Genomic DNA, 19,773 nt, shown 5'->3' with positions numbered 1-19,773 from the left:
AGAGCACTGTTCTGGTTATAGTCTGGTTTTAATAAAACGTTTTCCCGTATTAAAACCTAGTTCTCTATAACCAATGGCTCTGATACCAATCTGTCACACCCCCTAAATCCACCCGCGGAGTACCACCGCTTGGAGGCGTGACATGACCAGGATCAAGCCATCAATCATATTGAACATAGCATAATATAAAAGATAATTCGTAAAACCCAAATCAATACGATTGATGTTCTAAACCAAACATAGTATCAATAGCGGAAGCGTAATAATCAAAATCCAAAGTATGTAAATGTAAACCAAAGTAATGTTAAGTTTGATTGTTTAAACGTTTTAACATGGCATCCACGATCCATGCTCCACAACGACCCGCTCCTTCCTAGTGCAAGCTCCATAAGTACCTAAGGTCCTGCAAGGCATGCAGCAGAGAGTCAACAACTAGTTGAGCGAGTTCACAGTGTTTAGTTCAGTAATGGTAATAGTATGAATAGCATTATGTTCGTTCGTTATGCCATGTATCGTAATGGTTTCCATCGCGGCCTCCCAGGCAGGTATGCGAAGATTAGGGGATGTTCTTCCCAAGTATTCTAGACTAGGTTTATTTGTATCGCGGCCTCCCAGGCAGGTATGCGAAGATTAGTAAATTTAGTTCGCGGCCTTCCTAAGGCAGGTGTGCGAAGTCAGTCATAATATCGCGGCCAACCCTTGGCAGGTGTGCGAAGATCAGTTCAATAAGTGTTACTAGTCTAGCCGTATCGTATCGTTAGGTTCTATCATCTGAGTATATACAATAAGTCATCCAATCCCATTCCCACCCGGGAATTCCATGCCTTGGCTGTGTGAACTCACCTTGGTTTGCTCGGTATGCTAAAAGGGTTACACGCCCACAATTAATCAATCACGACCTATAGTACGCACGTATGTATAATCAGTTTCGAACTCGAAATGTTTCACAGGCAAATCTATGTCATAAGGTGCTTAGCAATTAATATCACATATCACGTAAGCAGTTAAATCAATTAACAGGTTTAACAGAGTTAACATACCACAGAATTAACGTATCAACAGAGTTATCTTTCTAACAGGGTTATACAACTTAACCGAGTTTAACCGAGTTAACAGAGTTACTAAACTAGAAATGTTATGTACTTAACAGTGTTAACATGTTTGTCAACATCAAATAACCTAACAGGAGTTAACAAGTTAACAAGGTTAATGACTTAACTGAGTTTGTACAATTAATAGAGCCGACAACTAACAGAATCAAAACTAACTGAGTTAAATAGATTTACATAGAGGCTACAGACATTAAATCGAAAACACTTTTGGGCCGAAAACAACATTGGCCGAAATCCCTTGGGCCGAAAACACTTGGAGCCGAAATCACATTTGAGCCGAAATCGTTTGGGCCGAAAACCCCTTTGGTTTTCGTTGGCTTGGAGTATGACGAAAACACTTGAGTGTTTTCGTCCAGTTTGTGTTTTCGCCTGGTTGTTTTCGTCGAGGTGAGGAATCATCATCAAACAACAGTTACGCATCAGCAATCTAATCCTCATCATCGCCATCAACCACAGCAGGTTACGTTGCACAACAACCCTAATCTCAACTAACGGTTTCAACACCAACATCACACAATCATTCGATCATTACTCAAAACAGCATATTATTATCATCATTCAGTTGTCAACATACAAAAGAACTCTAATCTGTTAAGTGTCTAACATCCCATTATCATAACAGGTCATCAATATTAATAAGATTATAAGGACCCCTGGCATACCAAATCTATTCGATCTAAACAATACATGAAATCATATGAACTATCACATCATTATGCAATCAAAATCACATACCATCATCAGATCGTTCGTGGCAGCATATCAATATCACGTAACATATAGACATGTAATCAAATCAGGTTTGACTCGAATGATAGTACAACGAACCGATATAAAGGTCACTAACCGAAAAGAGAAGCTTGAAAACTGATAGTTGCCGTCACACAGAAACAAGGACTCTAGGGTTTGCCGATTGCAAAAACTGTTCGTATAGTTTGGAAGCAAACATTTAAAACTAAATGCTATTGGGCCAAAGCCCAACTTGATTGCGTTGGGCACATTTGGACGAAAACACATATGTGTTTTCATCAGGAACTGTTGTGAACAAAACATAGATTTCGGCTAGGGAGGTGAGTTCATAGATTTCAAGTTTGTTGATGTTAAGCATGATATTAAACAAACATATATTACATACACACTAAATCCCCACACCATATAAATCATATGAATCACTATACGTGTACAGTTGTGAACAAACAAGTCGTGAAAACAAACAATCCAAACAATTAACGTGCAATAAATGCGAAGATGGAAATCGTGGAAATTCGAGTTGTCACATCATTGGTTTAATCAGCTAATGAAGTATAATAATCCACTATATCAAAAAGTTAGTAGATCGACAATCACGCGTGATTGCATAAAAGTGGTGGACGGAGAAAAAGAGAGGATTAAAAAGATTCTAAAAAAGGTTGATATGATATCACTTACAAGTGATTGTTGGACGTCAAACCAAACTATTGGGTACATGTGTTTGACGACGTATTTTGTTGATTCTGATTGGAAGTTGCAAAAATGCATGATCGGTTTCAACGAACTTGCACCACCCCATAGTGGTGAGGTTATATGAGATGGTATCCTAGAGTGTCTAATTAAGTGGGGTATTCAAGATAAAATAGGTACAACCACTCTAGACAACGCATCTAACAATGACAGGGCAGCCAACATTCTAATGGATAACTTTAAAGGGAAAGGAAAATTGCATTTTGAGAGATTGTTTTTTGTTGTGCTCACATCCTAAATTTGATAGTGCAAGATGGTTTAGGCTCTGCCTACCATCTGTATGTTAATCCTCTGGTATTCCCGTAACCCCTCATCAATATAAGCTTCTTTCCTTTCTCTCTCTCACGAAAACTCTTTGAACTCCGGCGATTCGTGACCAGGAAAAGTGAAGAGACATAAGGAGAGAATCGAAGAGATAACCACGAGCAAGAGTGTCGGCAGTGACCAAACAAGGTTTCGATTAGGGTTTCCCAAGGAGGAAGAAGGTGACATGTTCTTGTTCGATTGGCGTTCTGACGAGGTAAGATTACTGAATTCAAGTTATACCTGGTCTCATATTTCAGCCCTTTCTCCCAATTTTGCCCCAAATTCAATGTCTGTTTCTCATTCTCATTGCCGTTCCTGAATGTATATTGCAGAACTGAATCTGGGACTTTTATGGATGGTGATTTGTTAGTGAACAGAGATGGTGTTAGAATTGTTTCTCAAAGCCAATCTGATACTGTGAGTTGTTTTTGTTTTCTGTTATGAATCTGGGTTTCTTCACATTTCATATTTAGTTGATGATTTGACCTTTTAGGGTTAATTCTGTGTTTGATGAGTATGTTTATTATTTGATCCATTGTCTTAGAAATTTGTTTCTTGTAACAACTTATCTTGTTGCTTTTGCAGATACATGGAATCTTGCTTTGCAAGAAGATTCCGGTGACTTACAAACCGCCATTGTTAGTTACCGGAATAAGTTCCCCTGGTCTCTTTTGCAACCCTTTCTCATTTTAATGGAAAGATATCATCTTTTTGCTTCAAGTTGTAAACAGTTCCGATACAAGCGTAAATCACATGTTTGCGGTGGTTCTTCTAATATGATCGAATGAAAGCCCCTGCCGATATTCAAGCTACAGTAGCCCATAATGACGATGACAGGGATGCATTGATTGGCAATATGGAAGGGGAGGTACTTATTAAAATTAATCTTATTCTTCGCTGATATTTTTTCCTAATTATGTTTATTGAAGTTTTTCTTTTTGCATAACACGCTGAAGAGGATGAGGAACCATCGAAAGTTTCTTCCAAACCTCTGCCTCCCAGACCCATGGCAGTGTGTTCAACATTTTATCTATAGAACAAACCCTATGCGTCATCATGCAGCAAATTTCAGGCATGATTTGGTTTTACTGATTGCCAAATCCACCGTGACCGTTTACATCATCAGTGGCAACAGTTACAATCACCAAATCCACCAAGCCTTTCTCAGTTGTTCCCGAAATTCCCAATTTTCAAACCCGGAGACAAAATATGGCCTGTAAGTTGTAAGCATTATAACAATTTATTACCACCCGATGTTAATTAACTGATGTTTTAATTGAATTATTTTTATTATCGTTGTTTTTATTTAGGAATTTGAGATCAATCGAAGACTTCTATTATTGGTAAGATTGGGAAACCTGAAACGGTGATAACTGAATCGGTTTAAGGCGCATAGGGAAGTGTCATTTGATGAGGTTAAGGGGGGAAGGGAAGGTTGAAATGAAGAAGGTTAAGTATTTTGCGGGGAGTACATTGTATCATATTGATGATTTGTTGTTTAAGTTGGAAGATATGCCAACGAATTATGGTGGGTTTAGGAAGAAAGTTAAAGGGTTGAAGATTAGGAAGACGATTGAGGCGTTGGATCAGTTGAGAGGGTTGCCCGTGGGTGGGGATGTGGAGCCTGGTGAGATCCGACTTTGGATCATTTGGGTTTGAATCCTACTGCTACAATGAACCAGGTAGGGTTTGAAGTTTTTGACAGTTTATTGCTGGGGGTGTGCAAATATGAGACGACACTAACTTAACATGAAATTTTCAAGGTCGGTTTGAGTATAAACGGGTTTGAGTATTTTCGGGTTGAACCTGTTGACACATTCAGCTAATGAGGTCGTGTTTGTGCAACCCAATGGGTTTGCGGGTTGCCACGTAACCCATTTAGTTTTTTTTAGTGTCTCAGTTTTTTTTAATTATATTGATCGAGTGTTTTATGCCATAATTTAAAACTTAAATGAGAAACAGGTATAAGCTATTATGGTTAAAATGTAAATGGACAAAAATGTGATTTAACAAAACACAGACACATTTAAAAAAAAAAAAAACTAAACGGGTTAACGAGGCAACCTGCAAACCCATTGGCTGAATGTGTCAACAGGTCGTATGGTTAAAATGTAAATGTTTTATATACATGTGTAATTTTGGATGCAAAATAGTAACTTTAAAGTTCTAATATTTAATATGTGAAAAGTTAAAAATAAAGAAAAATCAGGTTAACGGATCGTGTTAATATTTAATATGTGAAAAGTTAAAAATAAAGTAATGATCGCAGCCAGCATATATGGTGCTAAATTTTCGTGCAAGATCTCGCCATGGCTTGCAATGGGATGCATTTCTCCTCGCTCCATGTTCGATGAGTTGAAGAAGTCTGCATTTAAGTATGATTGCTCAAATCTGTCATTGAAGGGGTGTTTGGTAGTGCATGTTGGAAGTGATAACATGAAATGATTATGATCTCAAGCTAATCACAAGCACCCTTTACTTGAACAAAAGTTGTTCTATTTCTTAGGATTTTTATTGACTAAAAGCGTAAAATATAGATTTTTTTTTTTGCCTTCATCAATGGAAAAGTTCTTTAATAAGGTAGTATAGATATAAAAATAGATAATTGAAGGCTTTAAACGGGATACTGGTGGTATGAGTTTGAGATAAATTGCATGGGTGATGATGCCACAACTGAGAAGTGGAGCCAGGAGATCAAAACGACTAGGTGATCTTCAGCCCGCCACTCAACCGATTGGGCAAACTGAAAACAAGGAAGACAGGTGGTTGAAGGGGAAGAGGTGATGCTGTAGGTATAGGAAAAGGGTTTGTGGGGCAACAAAAGGTAGGTCGGCGGCTGGCAATAAAGGTAGTGGCGTTAGATTGATTGATTTGGACCAAAGGCGAAGAGTTTAAGAGGGGTCATACTGTTTGTGAGGTACTTTTATTTATTTATTTATTTGAGTTGGTCTGTTTTGCTATCAGGTTTATAATAATTTTTGTTGCAACTGTTGTGGGCTATGGTGTTAAATTATGGTAATTGGCTTGAACTGTTTGAGCCGTATCGGTTTTTTGAAGCATACAAGAATTATCTGCAGATAGATATAGTTGCAGACTTGCATGTGTGAAGAATCATATGATCAATCTGGGAACAAAAATTTTGTTTTACTTGAAAACCCGACCTCAACACCACCCGGTACCAGACCAAACCCATCCATCTTCCCCATTCGAGATACTACATATCTCCAACAGGCTACACAACTGAGGCGGCTAAGCAGCTTCTGTAGCAGCTTCTGTCTTGTCCAAAGCTTCATTAGGTTTGTAAGAAATTCAATAAACATAACTGAATAAATAACGAATACTAATATATAATATTTAGAACTAATTACTAGAGAAACTAGAAGTTTATTTGATTGCTCAAATATGTTAAATGCACCACAAATCTACAAGAATATAATAAAATACACCAACCCAATTGTTGCTGCCTATCACTGATTGGTACATCTCATTTCGTCAACACCCACAACAGCAATCCCATCCAAACAAAAAAATGGTGTTAACAAAATCTACAAGGATTACAAACAAACAATCCCCATCTCGAACTTTTATCCACATTTTAAATTGAAGCATTAATTCTTCTTTGATGTTTTACAACTATTAAATATACTCGTGTTACGGGGCGAGGTTTCGGTCGTAGTGATTCGATTGCTACGATACCAGCACTCGATGTAGTTACCAAAAGAAATATGCTAAAGATGATATCAACATGTGTTTGTCTCGATCAAAAACCGTAAAAAAAGTTACATCATACGGTATTGTGTGTGGTGGTAAGCCGTAGTAAAAGATTAGCTTTTTCAAAACCAAAACAAATTATTTTAAAAAACTTATCTAAAAAACTATTTTTTAAAGTGACGTAAGCAACATATGAGTTGAGATCAGCGGCCCAGCTAGCGGTCATCTCAAGTGGGATTCAAACAGCCAGCCGGCATCTCAAGAGGGATTCAAACCTGGTTCTCTTTCTTAACTTGGCAACACTACAACCAAGTGGGCTATAGCCTTTTTTGTTAATTGATTCATCTAATATCTACATATATCGTCCAGCAACATGGCAACCACCGATTGGTTGCCCACCCAGCCTGGTGAATCAAAGTCGAGTACTGTAGACCCAAATCCATCATTAACAATAAAAGACAGGTACCGGTTCCGATAACACTGATATCAATACCGATAATGTCAGGTAAGAATCGGTCAGGTTCGTCATTGTATCGGTACGATGCCGACACTCGTATAACCTACGATACCAAAAGATGTTTATTTTGAATACAACTCCGTTTCCACCAAAAGTAATACCAATGGTTTAAAATCCGGTTTTTTAATCATACCGGATTAGGCACAAAAATGGTTTAACCGGTTGAACCGGGTTGGAGTGGCGGATCCAGGAATATTTTTCACCAGGTTCCCTTTTGATAGATTTTCACTAATTTTTTTTTCCAAATCATGTAAGGTTTCCACTATTTTTTTCAAACCAAGGGGTTCCCGGGAACCCCCGAAACACCCCTGGATCCGCCCCTGCCGGGTTGTGTCGGGCGGTTCAACTTGGTTGACTAGTTAATTGTATAATTTCATAAAATACAACATTAACTCAAAAAATAATCCAAAATTGGATTACAGTGGAAATCTGGAACAAACGATGGGGTAATGGAAGTCTGGAACAAGTCACGAATGATGGAGTGATGAAGCAAGTTTTGAATTTTGATCGATGGAGATAAAATATTAAAAGTTGTTAGGTTAAAGCTAAGAGTAAACATGGAGATGGGACGATAAAAAGTAAAACCTAACCCAAAAACATACCTGAGACGGTACCGGTATAACGGTACCGGTATAACGGTACCCAAAAACATAGAAAGTATCTTGCAGTTATTGTTGAATGGGGTAAAATGTTAGAAATCCAGAATGGGTTGCGGTTCGTAATAGGCGTCTTTATTGAATATGATATTAATCCGGACACCGCCGCAACGCGCGTGCATTCCCACTAGTATTTAATAAGAACATTAACATGTTAATTTATCATTAAAATGATTTATCCATTGTCTACAAGAAATAACAAAATTTAACATAAAAATTAAATGGTTTTCAAGGTATTATAAAAGAAAACGCCTTAACGAAAACTTTGTAGAAACATTAAAATAGATTAAGGGTCTGTTTGGTATGGGGTAATGGAATAGATGAGAGAATGGAATGGACGAGGTAATGGAATGGACAACGGAATGAAATGGATCATTCCATTCCATTGTGATGTTTGGTTATTCATATGTGAATAGAATGAATCATTACTTTGTACAATTTGATAAACAAAAAAAGATGAAGTAACGAAACACAACTGTATTAAAAACGACAAAAATATAATTGCCTCAATAATAGTAATAATAACAATAATAATAGTAATAATAATAATAATAGTATTAATGTTATAGATTTTTGATATATATTAATATTAGTATGAATATTAACAAGTATAAATATAAATACAAAGAAAAGTATAAGTATAAATATAATAACAATAATAATAATAATAATAATAATAATAATAATAATAATAATAATAATAATAATAATAATAATAATAATAAGAACATATTTCTTTCCATTCCTTGAAGGAATGAAAAAAAAACACCTACATACCAAGGAATGGAAATTATTATATTTGGAAGGAGTTACATTCCTTTGGAATGCTCCATTCCATTACCACATGATAACCAAACATGTTTCTTTTCATTCCATCAGAATGATCCATTCCATTCCACCTTTCATTCCTTCATACCAAACGTTACCTGAAAGATTAAGTTTATGTGAATAATATTAATTAAAAAGATTAAATATATTAACCTAAATGTAAACATTTAAAAAAGATTCTTAAACTTTGAATTATACTTTTAAGTTTTGAATTCTGTGTAATTTGTTTCAAAAACCGAAAATACAAACCGAACCATTGTTAAAACCGAAATAACCAAAACCGAAAAAACGAAACCAAACAGTTTTCAAACCGAAAACCAAACTTTTGGTTACGGTTTTGATTGTACCAAAAAACCGAATCGAATCGAATCGTGCACACCTGTATCCCAATTTTTTGCTGAGAACTTTCCACTAAAGGCGTTTTCCCAACCCCATTCATCAGCCCCACCTCTTAACCCGTGTTCACGATCGTTGTTACGGATTGGTTAGGACCCTGGAGGAGCATACACCGACTTGAACAAGTGTTTGTTTTCAATACACGCTCCCTCCTGGGCGCGTGAACCGTCGGAGATAAAACAGACGCAATACCGCCACGTGTGATCCATGGTGAGACACCACGGAATCAACAAAAATGGCGCTTTTGCTGCTTCTCTCCATTCATTCCGATTTCACCCTCATCTTTCTCTCTCTCTCTCCCTCTGCATCTGCATCTTTCAGATTTTCCATTTCCCCGCATTCAAAGTTCACAAATTTCGCTTTCTTTCTACTCACCGGATTTCTTATTTCAGGTCTGATTTCTTCTCCATTTTTTGTTATTATTTATTATTATGGATCCAATTTCATTGTTATGACACATTCTTTCTTGATTTTCACGAATGTTGTTTGTCTGTCGTAGCACTCCATGAATATATTGTTAGTTAGGCCCACAGACACAAAATATAACGTTGGATCAAAACCCACCCCTTTGATCCACCCTGAAAATAAACCAAAACATTTAACATAAACCCCTGTTTATGCTACACTCTAATCCTCCTAACAACTAGGAAAATCAAAATGATAAATACATTTATCTTGACCCGACCTGAATAAGTCTACCATTTATGAGGCTGTTTTGTTCCTTGAATGGTATATATAAGTAATGTATAATGAACTCATCAGGGTTATGATGGATTCATTGGTGCATTGAGGAAACAGAGGTTTAAATGGGCAGCACTACTCCATTAACAGCCTCTCCGGGTTCAGTATCAGTACGCAACTGGAACGGCGATTCTCCTCGTGTGAAGATCTTATGCAGCTTTAACGGCAGCATATTGCCACGTCCACAAGACGGGAAACTTAGATATGTAGGCGGTGAGTCACGGATATTGAGTGTTCCGAGAGATATCAGGTTTGACGAACTGATGGTGAGGATGAAAGAGTTGTATGACGGTGCGAGTGTTTTGAAGTACAAGCAGCCGGATGAGGATCTTGATGCGCTTGTTTCGGTTGTGAATGATGATGATGTGACTAATATGATGGAAGAGTATGACAAATTGGGTCCGGGTGATGGGTTTGCTAGGTTACGAGTGTTTTTGTTCTCGAATTTGGAAATGGATGACCCGTTACATTTTCTTGATGGTGATGGTAGGGATCATGAAAGACGATATGTAGATGCTTTAAACAGTCTTAACGAGTTTCAAATGGGTCAAATGAGTCCTGTAGATGATGTTCAATTAACCGAACAGTACTTTAATCAGAGGAATTTTGAGACACCGATGGGTCAAATATCACCGGTCAACTTGCATCACCTAACGATCCCTCATTTGGGTCCATTGCCGCACCAAATGGAGCCTCCGCAGAGCCCGGTTTACTACTCTCCGAGACATCCCGGTAGCGAGTTTCCATCCCCACCTTCGTGTTCATGTTACCACGGTCCTTATGGTGGTGAATCGGCAGATAGAATATATGTTAATCATCTTTCACCGGTTGACCACCAGTCACGATCACCGGAAAGTGTTCCTTGGTTACAGCCATTATCCGGTGAAAAATCCGGATTTCCTAATAACATGCTTCATGGTACCAACATGTTTGATGGAAACAACGTTTGTGACCTTTGTCCCCCGTCATTTCCCCATCCGTATTACCTTAAAGAGTCGAATATTGCTATGGGTCCCACCGCATATCCAGAGACCCATCACATACCATTATCGTATGCCCATCATGATGACCGTTCGCCTTATATCCGTCATCGGCATGAGTTTGGGAACTACGGAAACTTTCCATATGCGTATGGACCCGATAATCTTTACCATGCGAATTCAAATTCTTTATGGAGAGATATTCAAAGTCCGGTAATCGGGTCTCCATCTAACGAGACGTCTATTTCACCTCAACAAGAAAACGGTATCTTCAAGAGTCCATTGGTTGAATCCCCTCCCACATTAGCAGCTTATAACGGGGTCGATATTCCCGATTGTTTTCCTGTACGCCCATTAAAGCTGATTCCAAATTCCTACACTCTAGAGGATCACCACATGGCGTTTGAACTCGTTCAGTCTACTGCTAACTTGATAAACTGTCCAAATCCTAACGATTCTGCACTTGGGTTTGACCGGTCACCGCCTTTGGTTGACCACAAAGCTCATGCAACCGAATCATTGATCAAGACCGAGGGAAGCAGGTTGAATACAGAAGTGAATGTTCTTCATTCTCCTGAAAAAGGCGAGATTAAAACCGAGAGGTTGATTTATATACCTGAAATTGTTGAATCGGTTAAGAAAGTGGCCTTAGAACATGACGAGGAAAGAAAAGGTGGAACTAAAGAAAATGTTCATTCTCCCGCTGATAAAGCCGCTGCGGTCACCGAGGAAACCACCCATGAGCTGGATGTTGTGGTGAGTAAAAGTGTAAAACACTACTTTAGCCTCGTAAGATTTCAATGCGAGTTACTATTGGTTTTGAATTAATCGTTGTAGGATGCACCGGAGGACTTGGAGTTGGATTCTGATACCGGAACTGAAAGCAATTACAAGATTGAACAAACAAAAGCCGAGGAGGAAGCTGTTGCTAAGGGACTGCAGGTTCAGTTTCACTCGCATCATTGCGAAAAATATGTTAAAGTAACTTTTATTTAATATCCATCATTGATATCCTTTTTACTTGAATCTTTAGACCATAAAGAATGACGATTTGGAGGAAATACGCCAGCTAGGATCTGGTACATATGGAGCTGTTTATCATGGAAAATGGAAGGGTTCGGATGTTGCAATTAAAAGAATCAAAGCCAGTTGTTTCTCCGGGAAGCCTACGGAAAGGGAACGTATGGTACTATCTGTACAGTCAAACGGTCTTTTTTTTTAATAAATCTGGTTATATATTACAATTAGTAAACGAAACCAAAATTATGGCTACTCATGAGAACTTGAAGCTAGAGGGGGCAATCTTGACCCAAAGCCTTCCAAGTGGGTCAATTTGGGTTGATTTTAAAATTATATGGGTTGGTTTGGGTAAGATACTTTAACTAAATGGGTCATAATGGGTCACTTGAAATTCCATCTTGTTATTTTCGGGTCAAAGCCGGTCAACAACATTAAAGAAATGGGTCAATGTGGGTTAGTGTCTTAAAGAAACGGGGCAGGTTTCGGATCGGAATGGGTTTCGAGCCGGCACAAGTATCCGCACGACACGGGTTACAACACGAAACGGGTTTTGGACCGGAACGGGTTCAGTTCAAATTGAGTTTCGGGCCGAGTCGGGTTTCGGCACGACGTAGGTTTTGGATCGGAACGGGGTCGGTTCGGGTCGGGTTTCTGGCCGGCACGAGTTTCCGCATGAGACGAGTTTCGGTTCGGGACGAGTTTCGTACCGTTTCGACCAGTACCGTTTCGAATCGAACCGTTTCGACAGGAACCGTTTCGACGCGCACCGTTTCGACGCGCACCGTTTCGACGCGCACCGTTTCGACGCGCACCGTTTCGACGCGAACCGTTTCGACGCGAACCGTTTCGACGCCAACCGTTTCGACGCGTACCGTTTCGACCAGTACCGTTTCGAATCGAACCGTTTCGACCCGTTCGACCCGTACCGTTTCGACGCGTACCGTTTCGACGGGAACCGTTTCGTCCCGCACCGTTTCGAAGCTAGGAGTTTGATACGAAGAGAAACTGAAACATTAATCGGGTTTTCGTAAAGTACAAATGCAGAAAGGAGTTACAACTGGAGAGCCTGCTTTTCGTGTAACACGGGCTCGAGTGGCTGCTAGCCAGTCATCGAGTTCGGAACTTTCGGGAGAGTAGATCGAATGTGAGCTCTCTTACTTTTGTCACATTTCATTGGTTTGGATTTAGTAGAAACTCGTTGAACTTTGACTGGGTTTTTTTTAGTCAACACACTTTTCTTTGTCTGATCACATTTGACAAAAAGTAGAAACAAAAATGACTTACAAGTTACAAGAATTATCACACTTAATAAAAAAACTATACAAGATGTAAACGTAAATATCGTTTACAAACCGGAATTTTAGCTGGAACTATGCAGTTCTTATAAGAATTATCACAAACACATGTTTGTGACATCTTTAAGTACTGCTCTCCTCTTATTCTGAACACCACCTGTCGCAACGCCATTGTTTTTATTCTCATCTTGCACCGACCTTTTAGAGTTTTTACGCATAAGACGCCCCACTCCCTGCTCTTTTAACAGTTCCGAACTCGATGACTGGCTAGCAGGCAGCAGCCACTCGAGCCCGTGTTACACGAAAAGCAGGCTCTCCAGTTGTAACTCCTTTCTTCATTTGTACTTTACGAAAACCCGATTAATGTTTCAGTTTCTGATAATTTCACAAAACCACGATCACGAAACCACGATTTAAATACTGGTGCAGAATTTGTTGCAGTTGATTTGTTATATTCGGAAAATAGTGGGGACAGTCACGATCACGAAACCATAGTTTAAATCGGTTTTATAGATCTGCACGTGTTTAATAAAATTCATCCGCAGAATTTTTCGCTCAGAATTTTGTCGTTTAGTCGCTGCAGATTAGACATTCGCTGCAGATTGGTTATATACAAATCTGATTGGTTGTTATACGAATCGAGATTTTGCACATCCGGTACAAAGTTATTCGCAGAAATTATAAGCCGAAAAAAAAAAACTGAAATACTGACCCGGAAAAAAAAAACTGACCCGATCCGACCCGAAACCCGTTCTGACCCGGACCCGACCTGACCCGAAACTCATTCTGACCCGGACCCGTTCTGACCCGGACCCGTTTCGACCCGAACCAAAACAACCCTTTTTTATAATTGACCCGAACCCGATTTGACCCGTGACCCGACCCGACCCGTTTGCCAGGTCTACTTGAAGCTATAGAAATCATTTTTTGCGTACAGATTGCATATTTCTGGAAGGAGGCTTTGATGTTAAGTTCATTGCACCACCCGAATGTTGTATCGTTTTATGGTATAGTACGTGACGGTCCAGATGGCTCGTTGGCAACTGTAACGGAGTACATGATTAACGGATCTTTAAAACAGTTCTTAAAGAAAAAAGACAGGTAACAAGTCCGTATCTTGTTGCATATTTGAAATAATTTTTGTAAGAGTGTAAATTATGTCAGGTTGGCGGGTTGAATGGTTAACCCGAACACAACCGATATATAAACAAGTCGGGTTGAATGTTTAAATCGTGTAACCAGAAGACGATCCATCCAAACCCTTTATCTAAACAAGTCAAACCGGTTGACAGGCTGTAAACGGGTTATAATCAAGCAGTAAACATGTACGGGTTGGAGGGTTGTAATATACGGGCTAAGATGGTCGTAAACGGATTGGCAATTTGGTAAGTAGACTTGTTTAATTATATAGGTTGACGGGTTGACATGTATAAGTAAATGGGTCAAAGAGGTCAACCTGATGATGACTTGTTTAATTATTAAACGGGTTAGACATGACAACCCGAGACCTGATTATGTTAGTGTCATGTCGAAAATTGCCGCCACTAGTATTTGGTCCTCTAAAATTTTAGAACTATCTTTTGGACAGGACTATAGATCGGCGTAAAAGACTTATAATAGCCATGGATTCTGCTTTTGGAATGGAATATTTGCATGGAAGGAATGTTGTTCACTTCGACTTAAAATGTGAAAATCTGCTGGTTAATATGAGAGATCCACACAGACCAATTTGCAAGGTACGTGAACCGATTTCTAGATGAACAAGTATATGCATCCATCATTCTTGCGTATAAATGTTTGTTTTATTAATTTTATAGATAGGAGATCTTGGCTTATCAAAGGTGAAACAACACACGATGGTATCTGGTGGCGTTTGTGGAACCTTGCCTTGGATGGCACCCGAGCTTCTTAGCGGAAAAAGTCACATGGTAACTGAAAAGGTATATTACATATTTTTACATTAAAAGCAATTTCATTCTCTTTGTAAATGTTTATATAGGCATGCTAAATGGGCCGTGTTTGCGGGTCGCAACCGAAATCGTGGATACGATATGTGTATCTGCAAGTTGACATGAACATGATTGTTTAACGTGAAATTTTTTTACTTAAGTGTTTTTACATATTAATATCCTAGAATTACAAATTTAAATATGTATTAAACTAAACAATTATTTTCAAACTATAATAGATGATGCTGGACTTTTAAACTATAAAAGATGATGCTGCTTTCTCTTTTATCTTTTAATACGTAGTATAATATAATCAATCAATTTAAGTTATGACATAAGCAAGCCCGATCCGTTTAGCTAAATGTGTGACACGGGTTTGACCCGAAACTAAATCATATAATATGATACACCGTTGACATTTTGTTTCGAAAAGTAGATTGATGTTTATTCGTTTGGGGTGGTCATGTGGGAGCTGCTAACTGGAGACGAACCTTATATAAATATGGATTGCGCTAACGTAATTGGTACGCATTTATAGGACTATCCAATTATAGTTTTAGTGTTTTACAATGCTCCGCTTAAGATGCAGGGAATATGATATATGTACATTTATATGTATTATGGTCTGTTTGTTTATTAACAGGAGGAATTGTGAACAACACATTGCGTCCTACAATACCAACTTGGTGTGATCCTGAATGGAAATCATTAATGCAAAGTTGTTGGTCTGCTGATCCTCAAGAAAGACCATCTTTTTTGGAAATTTCTAGGAAACTAAGAACCATGGCTGCAGCAATCAATGTCAAATGATATGCATCATGCTTTAAGTTTTATATTCTTAATTTCATGTTATGCTTTATTTCTTGCGGGCCGAGTCAAGAAATTTGATTGAAGAAGAAACGGGTCAAGAAATTTGACTCGAGAGGAAACGGGTTGAAAGTCGCTCAAAGTGTAGTTTTATTTTATATAAACTACCACCTAATCCTTTCTTCTAAAAATTTACTATTATGATGGTATAGTTTTTGTAAACCTTAAACGTATTAAAAGTTAAATCACGCATTTTTATTTATTTATGTGCATATTTATCGTATCACAGTATCACCTTGATTTATGGATACACTTATAGTCGACCAGCTAGGGGTGTAAACAAGTCGAGGCCTGAGTCCTTAGTAATTATTCAAGAGCCTGACTCGTTAGTAATTATTTAAGTCCTAGTTGAATTTGGCTCAAAACTCAATTTTGAAGTTAAAGACACCGCCTGCAATTTGGTAAAAACATAAAGGACAAAACATGTAATTTACTCTATTATATATTAAGTATTTAATTATTGTTGTTATTAGTATTATTATCAGATATTTATATTTATATTTTTATACATATATAAAAGTATGTATTACCTAGTTATTATCATATAAAATAAAAGTTATTATATTACTTAGTTAGGGAGGGTTATCTTGAGAACGCTAAATATTACGAGAACCGTGAGAACGAATGAAAAAACCAATCAAAACCAATTTTTTAATACAAACCTCATTGTAATTAAGATACAACATCAAAACAAGAATTTATAACATCAAATAATTCATTTATACTTTCAAAATCATTTTTTTTTAGATTTTTTTACACATGTGTAAATATAACAGATTTACACATGTGTAAATGGCAAACTTACACATGTGTAAATTTTCTTTATTTACGAATTCACGTAAATTTAAACGTGTAAATTAAATTTATAGCATTGTATTAGAATAATAATGATAAGTGTAGAAAAAAAATTTGAATTTGAATTGTTTTTGACCAAGTTCTCATGGTTTTTTCATTTGTTCTCACAGTTCTCACAATATTTAGCGTTCTCATTTAAATCCTCCCCTACTTAGTTATTATCATATAAAATAAAAGTTATTGTATTTATGTTAATAATATGTTTGTTTACGTTTGCGACCTAGTTAAGTTCGTCATGTGAAGCCCGGGCTCGATCTTGAGCTTGTTAAGGGAGCCCGGGGCACCCGCGGTGACTCCCTTCGGGGACCAAACTCACCGTGCGGTAAGGTGATGCCAACCAAGAGGGGAGGTGAAATGGGGGGGCCAAATCGGTGGGGATTCACCGAAGAAAGGAAGGAGAGAGGGAGGAGAGAGAGAGGAGTGGACCAATGAAATGTTTTCTTTTTTCTTTTCTTTTTTTTTTAATAAAAAACCAAGTCACCTAAGAGGGGAGTGCCGCCATCAATTTAGGGTGTTAGGGGAGTTTAAAAGGGGAGTTGACGTGGCACACGAGGATTGGTTAAGCGTAAGAGAGGGGACTCCCCTCTTAGGGGAGTGCCCCTTACACCCTAATTAAGTGAGCTTCAATTTAGGCTTGAGTTAAACCCGATGTTAAGTTTTACGAGTGACTCGACTTGTTTACGCCTTGGATATAATATATCTTTCATTGATAATTTACTATTAGTGCTTTAAAGTTAAGTGTGGTTGACTTCTATTATATCCCTCACAACATTTATATTATAAACACATGAATTAATAAATATATCCGACTGATAAAAAAGCTTGAGGATTGTGAATATATGTTTGTTTCGATGGTTATTGACTTGGAAGACAAATCCAAAAAGGTCAAATTCCCTGACCTCACTAACTGCTCTAAGCCTTCATACCTACTACACGCGTTTTGACTTTTTATTATAAGTCAACATGTCGTTTCCTTACACGTGGCCCCTTAGAAAATCAAATGAAAACTAAATACGATCATTTTGATTTGATCAATTTTGGAATATTGTGTGATACTTCATAGGCCGCTTATAAGTTATTTACTTTATAAAAGTTTAAATTTCGTGTATAAATTGTATTTTGAGTAAATATCTTAAACGCGTATATAACAAGACTAAATCGTATTTTGAGTGAATATCTTAAAAGCATATATAACAAGACTTTACTACAATTGTTTTTTTTTATGATTATTGGGTCATCTTGATTTCACTAAGTCAAAGACCTGTCGATGACAGACATATCAATCTCATATTAATCTGTAAAAGTCATATTTCAGTGAGAATAATCAACAAACTTGATTAATTCGTTAATAGTTGTCAATATAATATATATATATATATATATATTTTTCTTTTAATAGTTGTATTTTAATGGCAATGATTAGTCGAACTTGTTTAACCCATTAATAGTTGTCAAGATAAATTATATATTTTTTTGAACCTTAAAATGTGGTTTTAAAGATAACGCAAGTGTCTAACTTCAAGCAAATGGATTCGTTAGAAGGATAGTGCCGACTCCGACTATCTTATTTAGATATTAATATTAGTTATACAAATAATGTTATTATAATATTTTGACCTAAACTTTAAAAATATCGATAAACATAATTTGAGTAAAAAGTAATCGTTCATAGGTCAACAACTGCGTCCGTTTGTTACGTCCCTACAAAATAATTTACATAATGTGCATTGAAGATGGTAATGGTTTGATAACATAATAAAGTTATAATATTCCTCATTTAAATAATCAATATATTAATGATTAAATGTTGAAAAATAATCGATCTATGAAGTTGTAGCATGTTTGTTGGTATAGCAGTAATTAAATTATATTTACTTCTAGAATATAATGTCAGCAACGTACTTTACGTGATTATGAGGGGTACGTCTTAGACCATGCGTAATGGTTAAACATTATAATGCCCCCACCATGGGGCGTTTTGCGTCATGTGGCAGCCCAGTCAGCAAGGGGCATTATACCATAAAATGATGTAGTGGGGCATTATTCAAATAATGCCCATATAAATAAAAAAATGTTATAAAAAATGGTTTGTCAGACACACACACGAAATACGTGGCAGTCTTTCGTCCATATGTTCAAGACACACACACAAAAGTCAAAAGTTTTGTCAGACCATGTTCATCTCTGATTGGTTAGTCAAGTAAGTGCATAGCGTTTTAATTAACACGCCTGAGGGATTTTTTTTCAAAAAAAACGCCCGGAAACGCCGGGTGTAGTGGAGGAGTGGGCGTTTTCCGGCGTTTTTTTTGAATTTTTTTTTTTAAAAAAAACGCCCCACTACGGGCAGACTTATAGAAAAGCTAGACATGAAGAATTCTAGGTCATACAACATAAATAATGTGACACTATTTTTTATTATGTATGATTTTAATGGAAATTGTTAATCAAACATAATAAACATTTTTTTTATAATATACACACCCTTGTTAATCAAACATGATAAACATTTTTTTGTATAATACATTGAGTATTTATAGAGTTACGAATTATATAATTTACATTGTTCAACCCGTGTAATACACAGGTAGCTAACCTAGTTTTTATTATATGATGAACCTTACACGACCCGAACCGTCGAACCGACCCGGATTTTATTATGTTCCGACATATGATATTGGAACACTTAAAAAGTGAACCCCTTGGAAAAAAATCCTGGATCTGTCACTGTTTGTATTGGCAAATACACACACCCCTGAAATCTATTTCTAAAATCCACCTCTTACCTATTTAGTGGGATTTGAATCCTGACTACTTTGATCACGAAGGAAACCAAAAATGGATCTTTTCATACCTTAACCATATCATATCATATCGTGATATCGTCTTTTATGCCATGTGTACCCATCATCACTTCTCACTTCCTCGTTCCTGGTATTGACTGTGTTTCGTGAACCTTCTCCGTTGTCTTCTCTACCCCCATAACACATTGTCGTCTTAGCCGGCTTTCCATCGTGATCTCGTACCATTACAGAGCAATGAA

At 37.3% G+C, this 19,773-nt stretch overlaps 1 protein-coding gene and 1 long non-coding RNA gene across 6 annotated transcripts; both read left to right on the top strand.

Moving 5' to 3' along the window:
• The first annotated feature begins 2,729 nt into the window (after positions 1-2,729).
• LOC110940218 lies at positions 2,730-5,911 on the top strand. Of its 4 annotated transcripts, XR_002592910.2 has the most exons (6): positions 2,742-3,132; positions 3,251-3,335; positions 3,504-3,786; positions 3,875-4,134; positions 4,229-4,600; positions 5,188-5,911. It is a non-coding gene; the product is annotated as an uncharacterized LOC110940218 (long non-coding RNA). The 4 variants fall into 4 exon arrangements; XR_002592909.2 differs by having other exon boundaries at positions 2,734-3,132; positions 3,848-4,134; positions 4,229-5,905; XR_002592908.2 differs by having other exon boundaries at positions 2,738-3,132; positions 4,229-5,905.
• A 3,360-nt stretch (positions 5,912-9,271) lies between these two features.
• On the top strand, positions 9,272-16,078 carry LOC110940217 (dual specificity protein kinase shkD). Of its 2 annotated transcripts, XM_022181772.2 has the most exons (9): positions 9,272-9,418; positions 9,789-11,503; positions 11,585-11,689; positions 11,781-11,933; positions 14,000-14,163; positions 14,651-14,798; positions 14,880-15,002; positions 15,448-15,535; positions 15,655-16,078. In XM_022181772.2, exons 2-9 carry the CDS (start codon positions 9,833-9,835, stop codon positions 15,819-15,821), a joined length of 2,619 nt encoding a protein of 872 aa, XP_022037464.1. In that variant the 5' UTR covers positions 9,272-9,418; positions 9,789-9,832; the 3' UTR covers positions 15,822-16,078. The 2 variants fall into 2 exon arrangements, with proteins under 2 accessions (XP_022037464.1, XP_035846139.1); XM_035990246.1 differs by lacking the exons at positions 14,651-14,798; positions 14,880-15,002; positions 15,448-15,535; positions 15,655-16,078 and adding an exon at positions 14,355-14,447.
• The last annotated feature ends 3,695 nt before the right edge of the window (positions 16,079-19,773 follow it).

The sequence above is a fragment of the Helianthus annuus genome, chromosome 5, assembly GCF_002127325.2.
Source record: "Helianthus annuus cultivar XRQ/B chromosome 5, HanXRQr2.0-SUNRISE, whole genome shotgun sequence".
Classification (NCBI taxonomy): Eukaryota; Viridiplantae; Streptophyta; class Magnoliopsida; order Asterales; family Asteraceae; genus Helianthus; species Helianthus annuus.
Note: the sequence above shows the minus strand (reverse complement) of the source record. Positions and strands in the feature narration are given on the sequence as shown.

Coding starts and splice junctions, on each gene's coding strand:
- LOC110940217 (XM_022181772.2), top strand. CDS start 9,833: ATGGGCAGCACTACTCCATTAACAGCCTCTCCGGGTTCAGTATCAGTA. Junction 14,799..14,879: donor CACACAGACCAATTTGCAAG/GTACGTGAACCG, acceptor TTAATTTTATAG/ATAGGAGATCTTGGCTTATC. Junction 15,536..15,654: donor GGATTGCGCTAACGTAATTG/GTACGCATTTAT, acceptor GTTTATTAACAG/GAGGAATTGTGAACAACACA.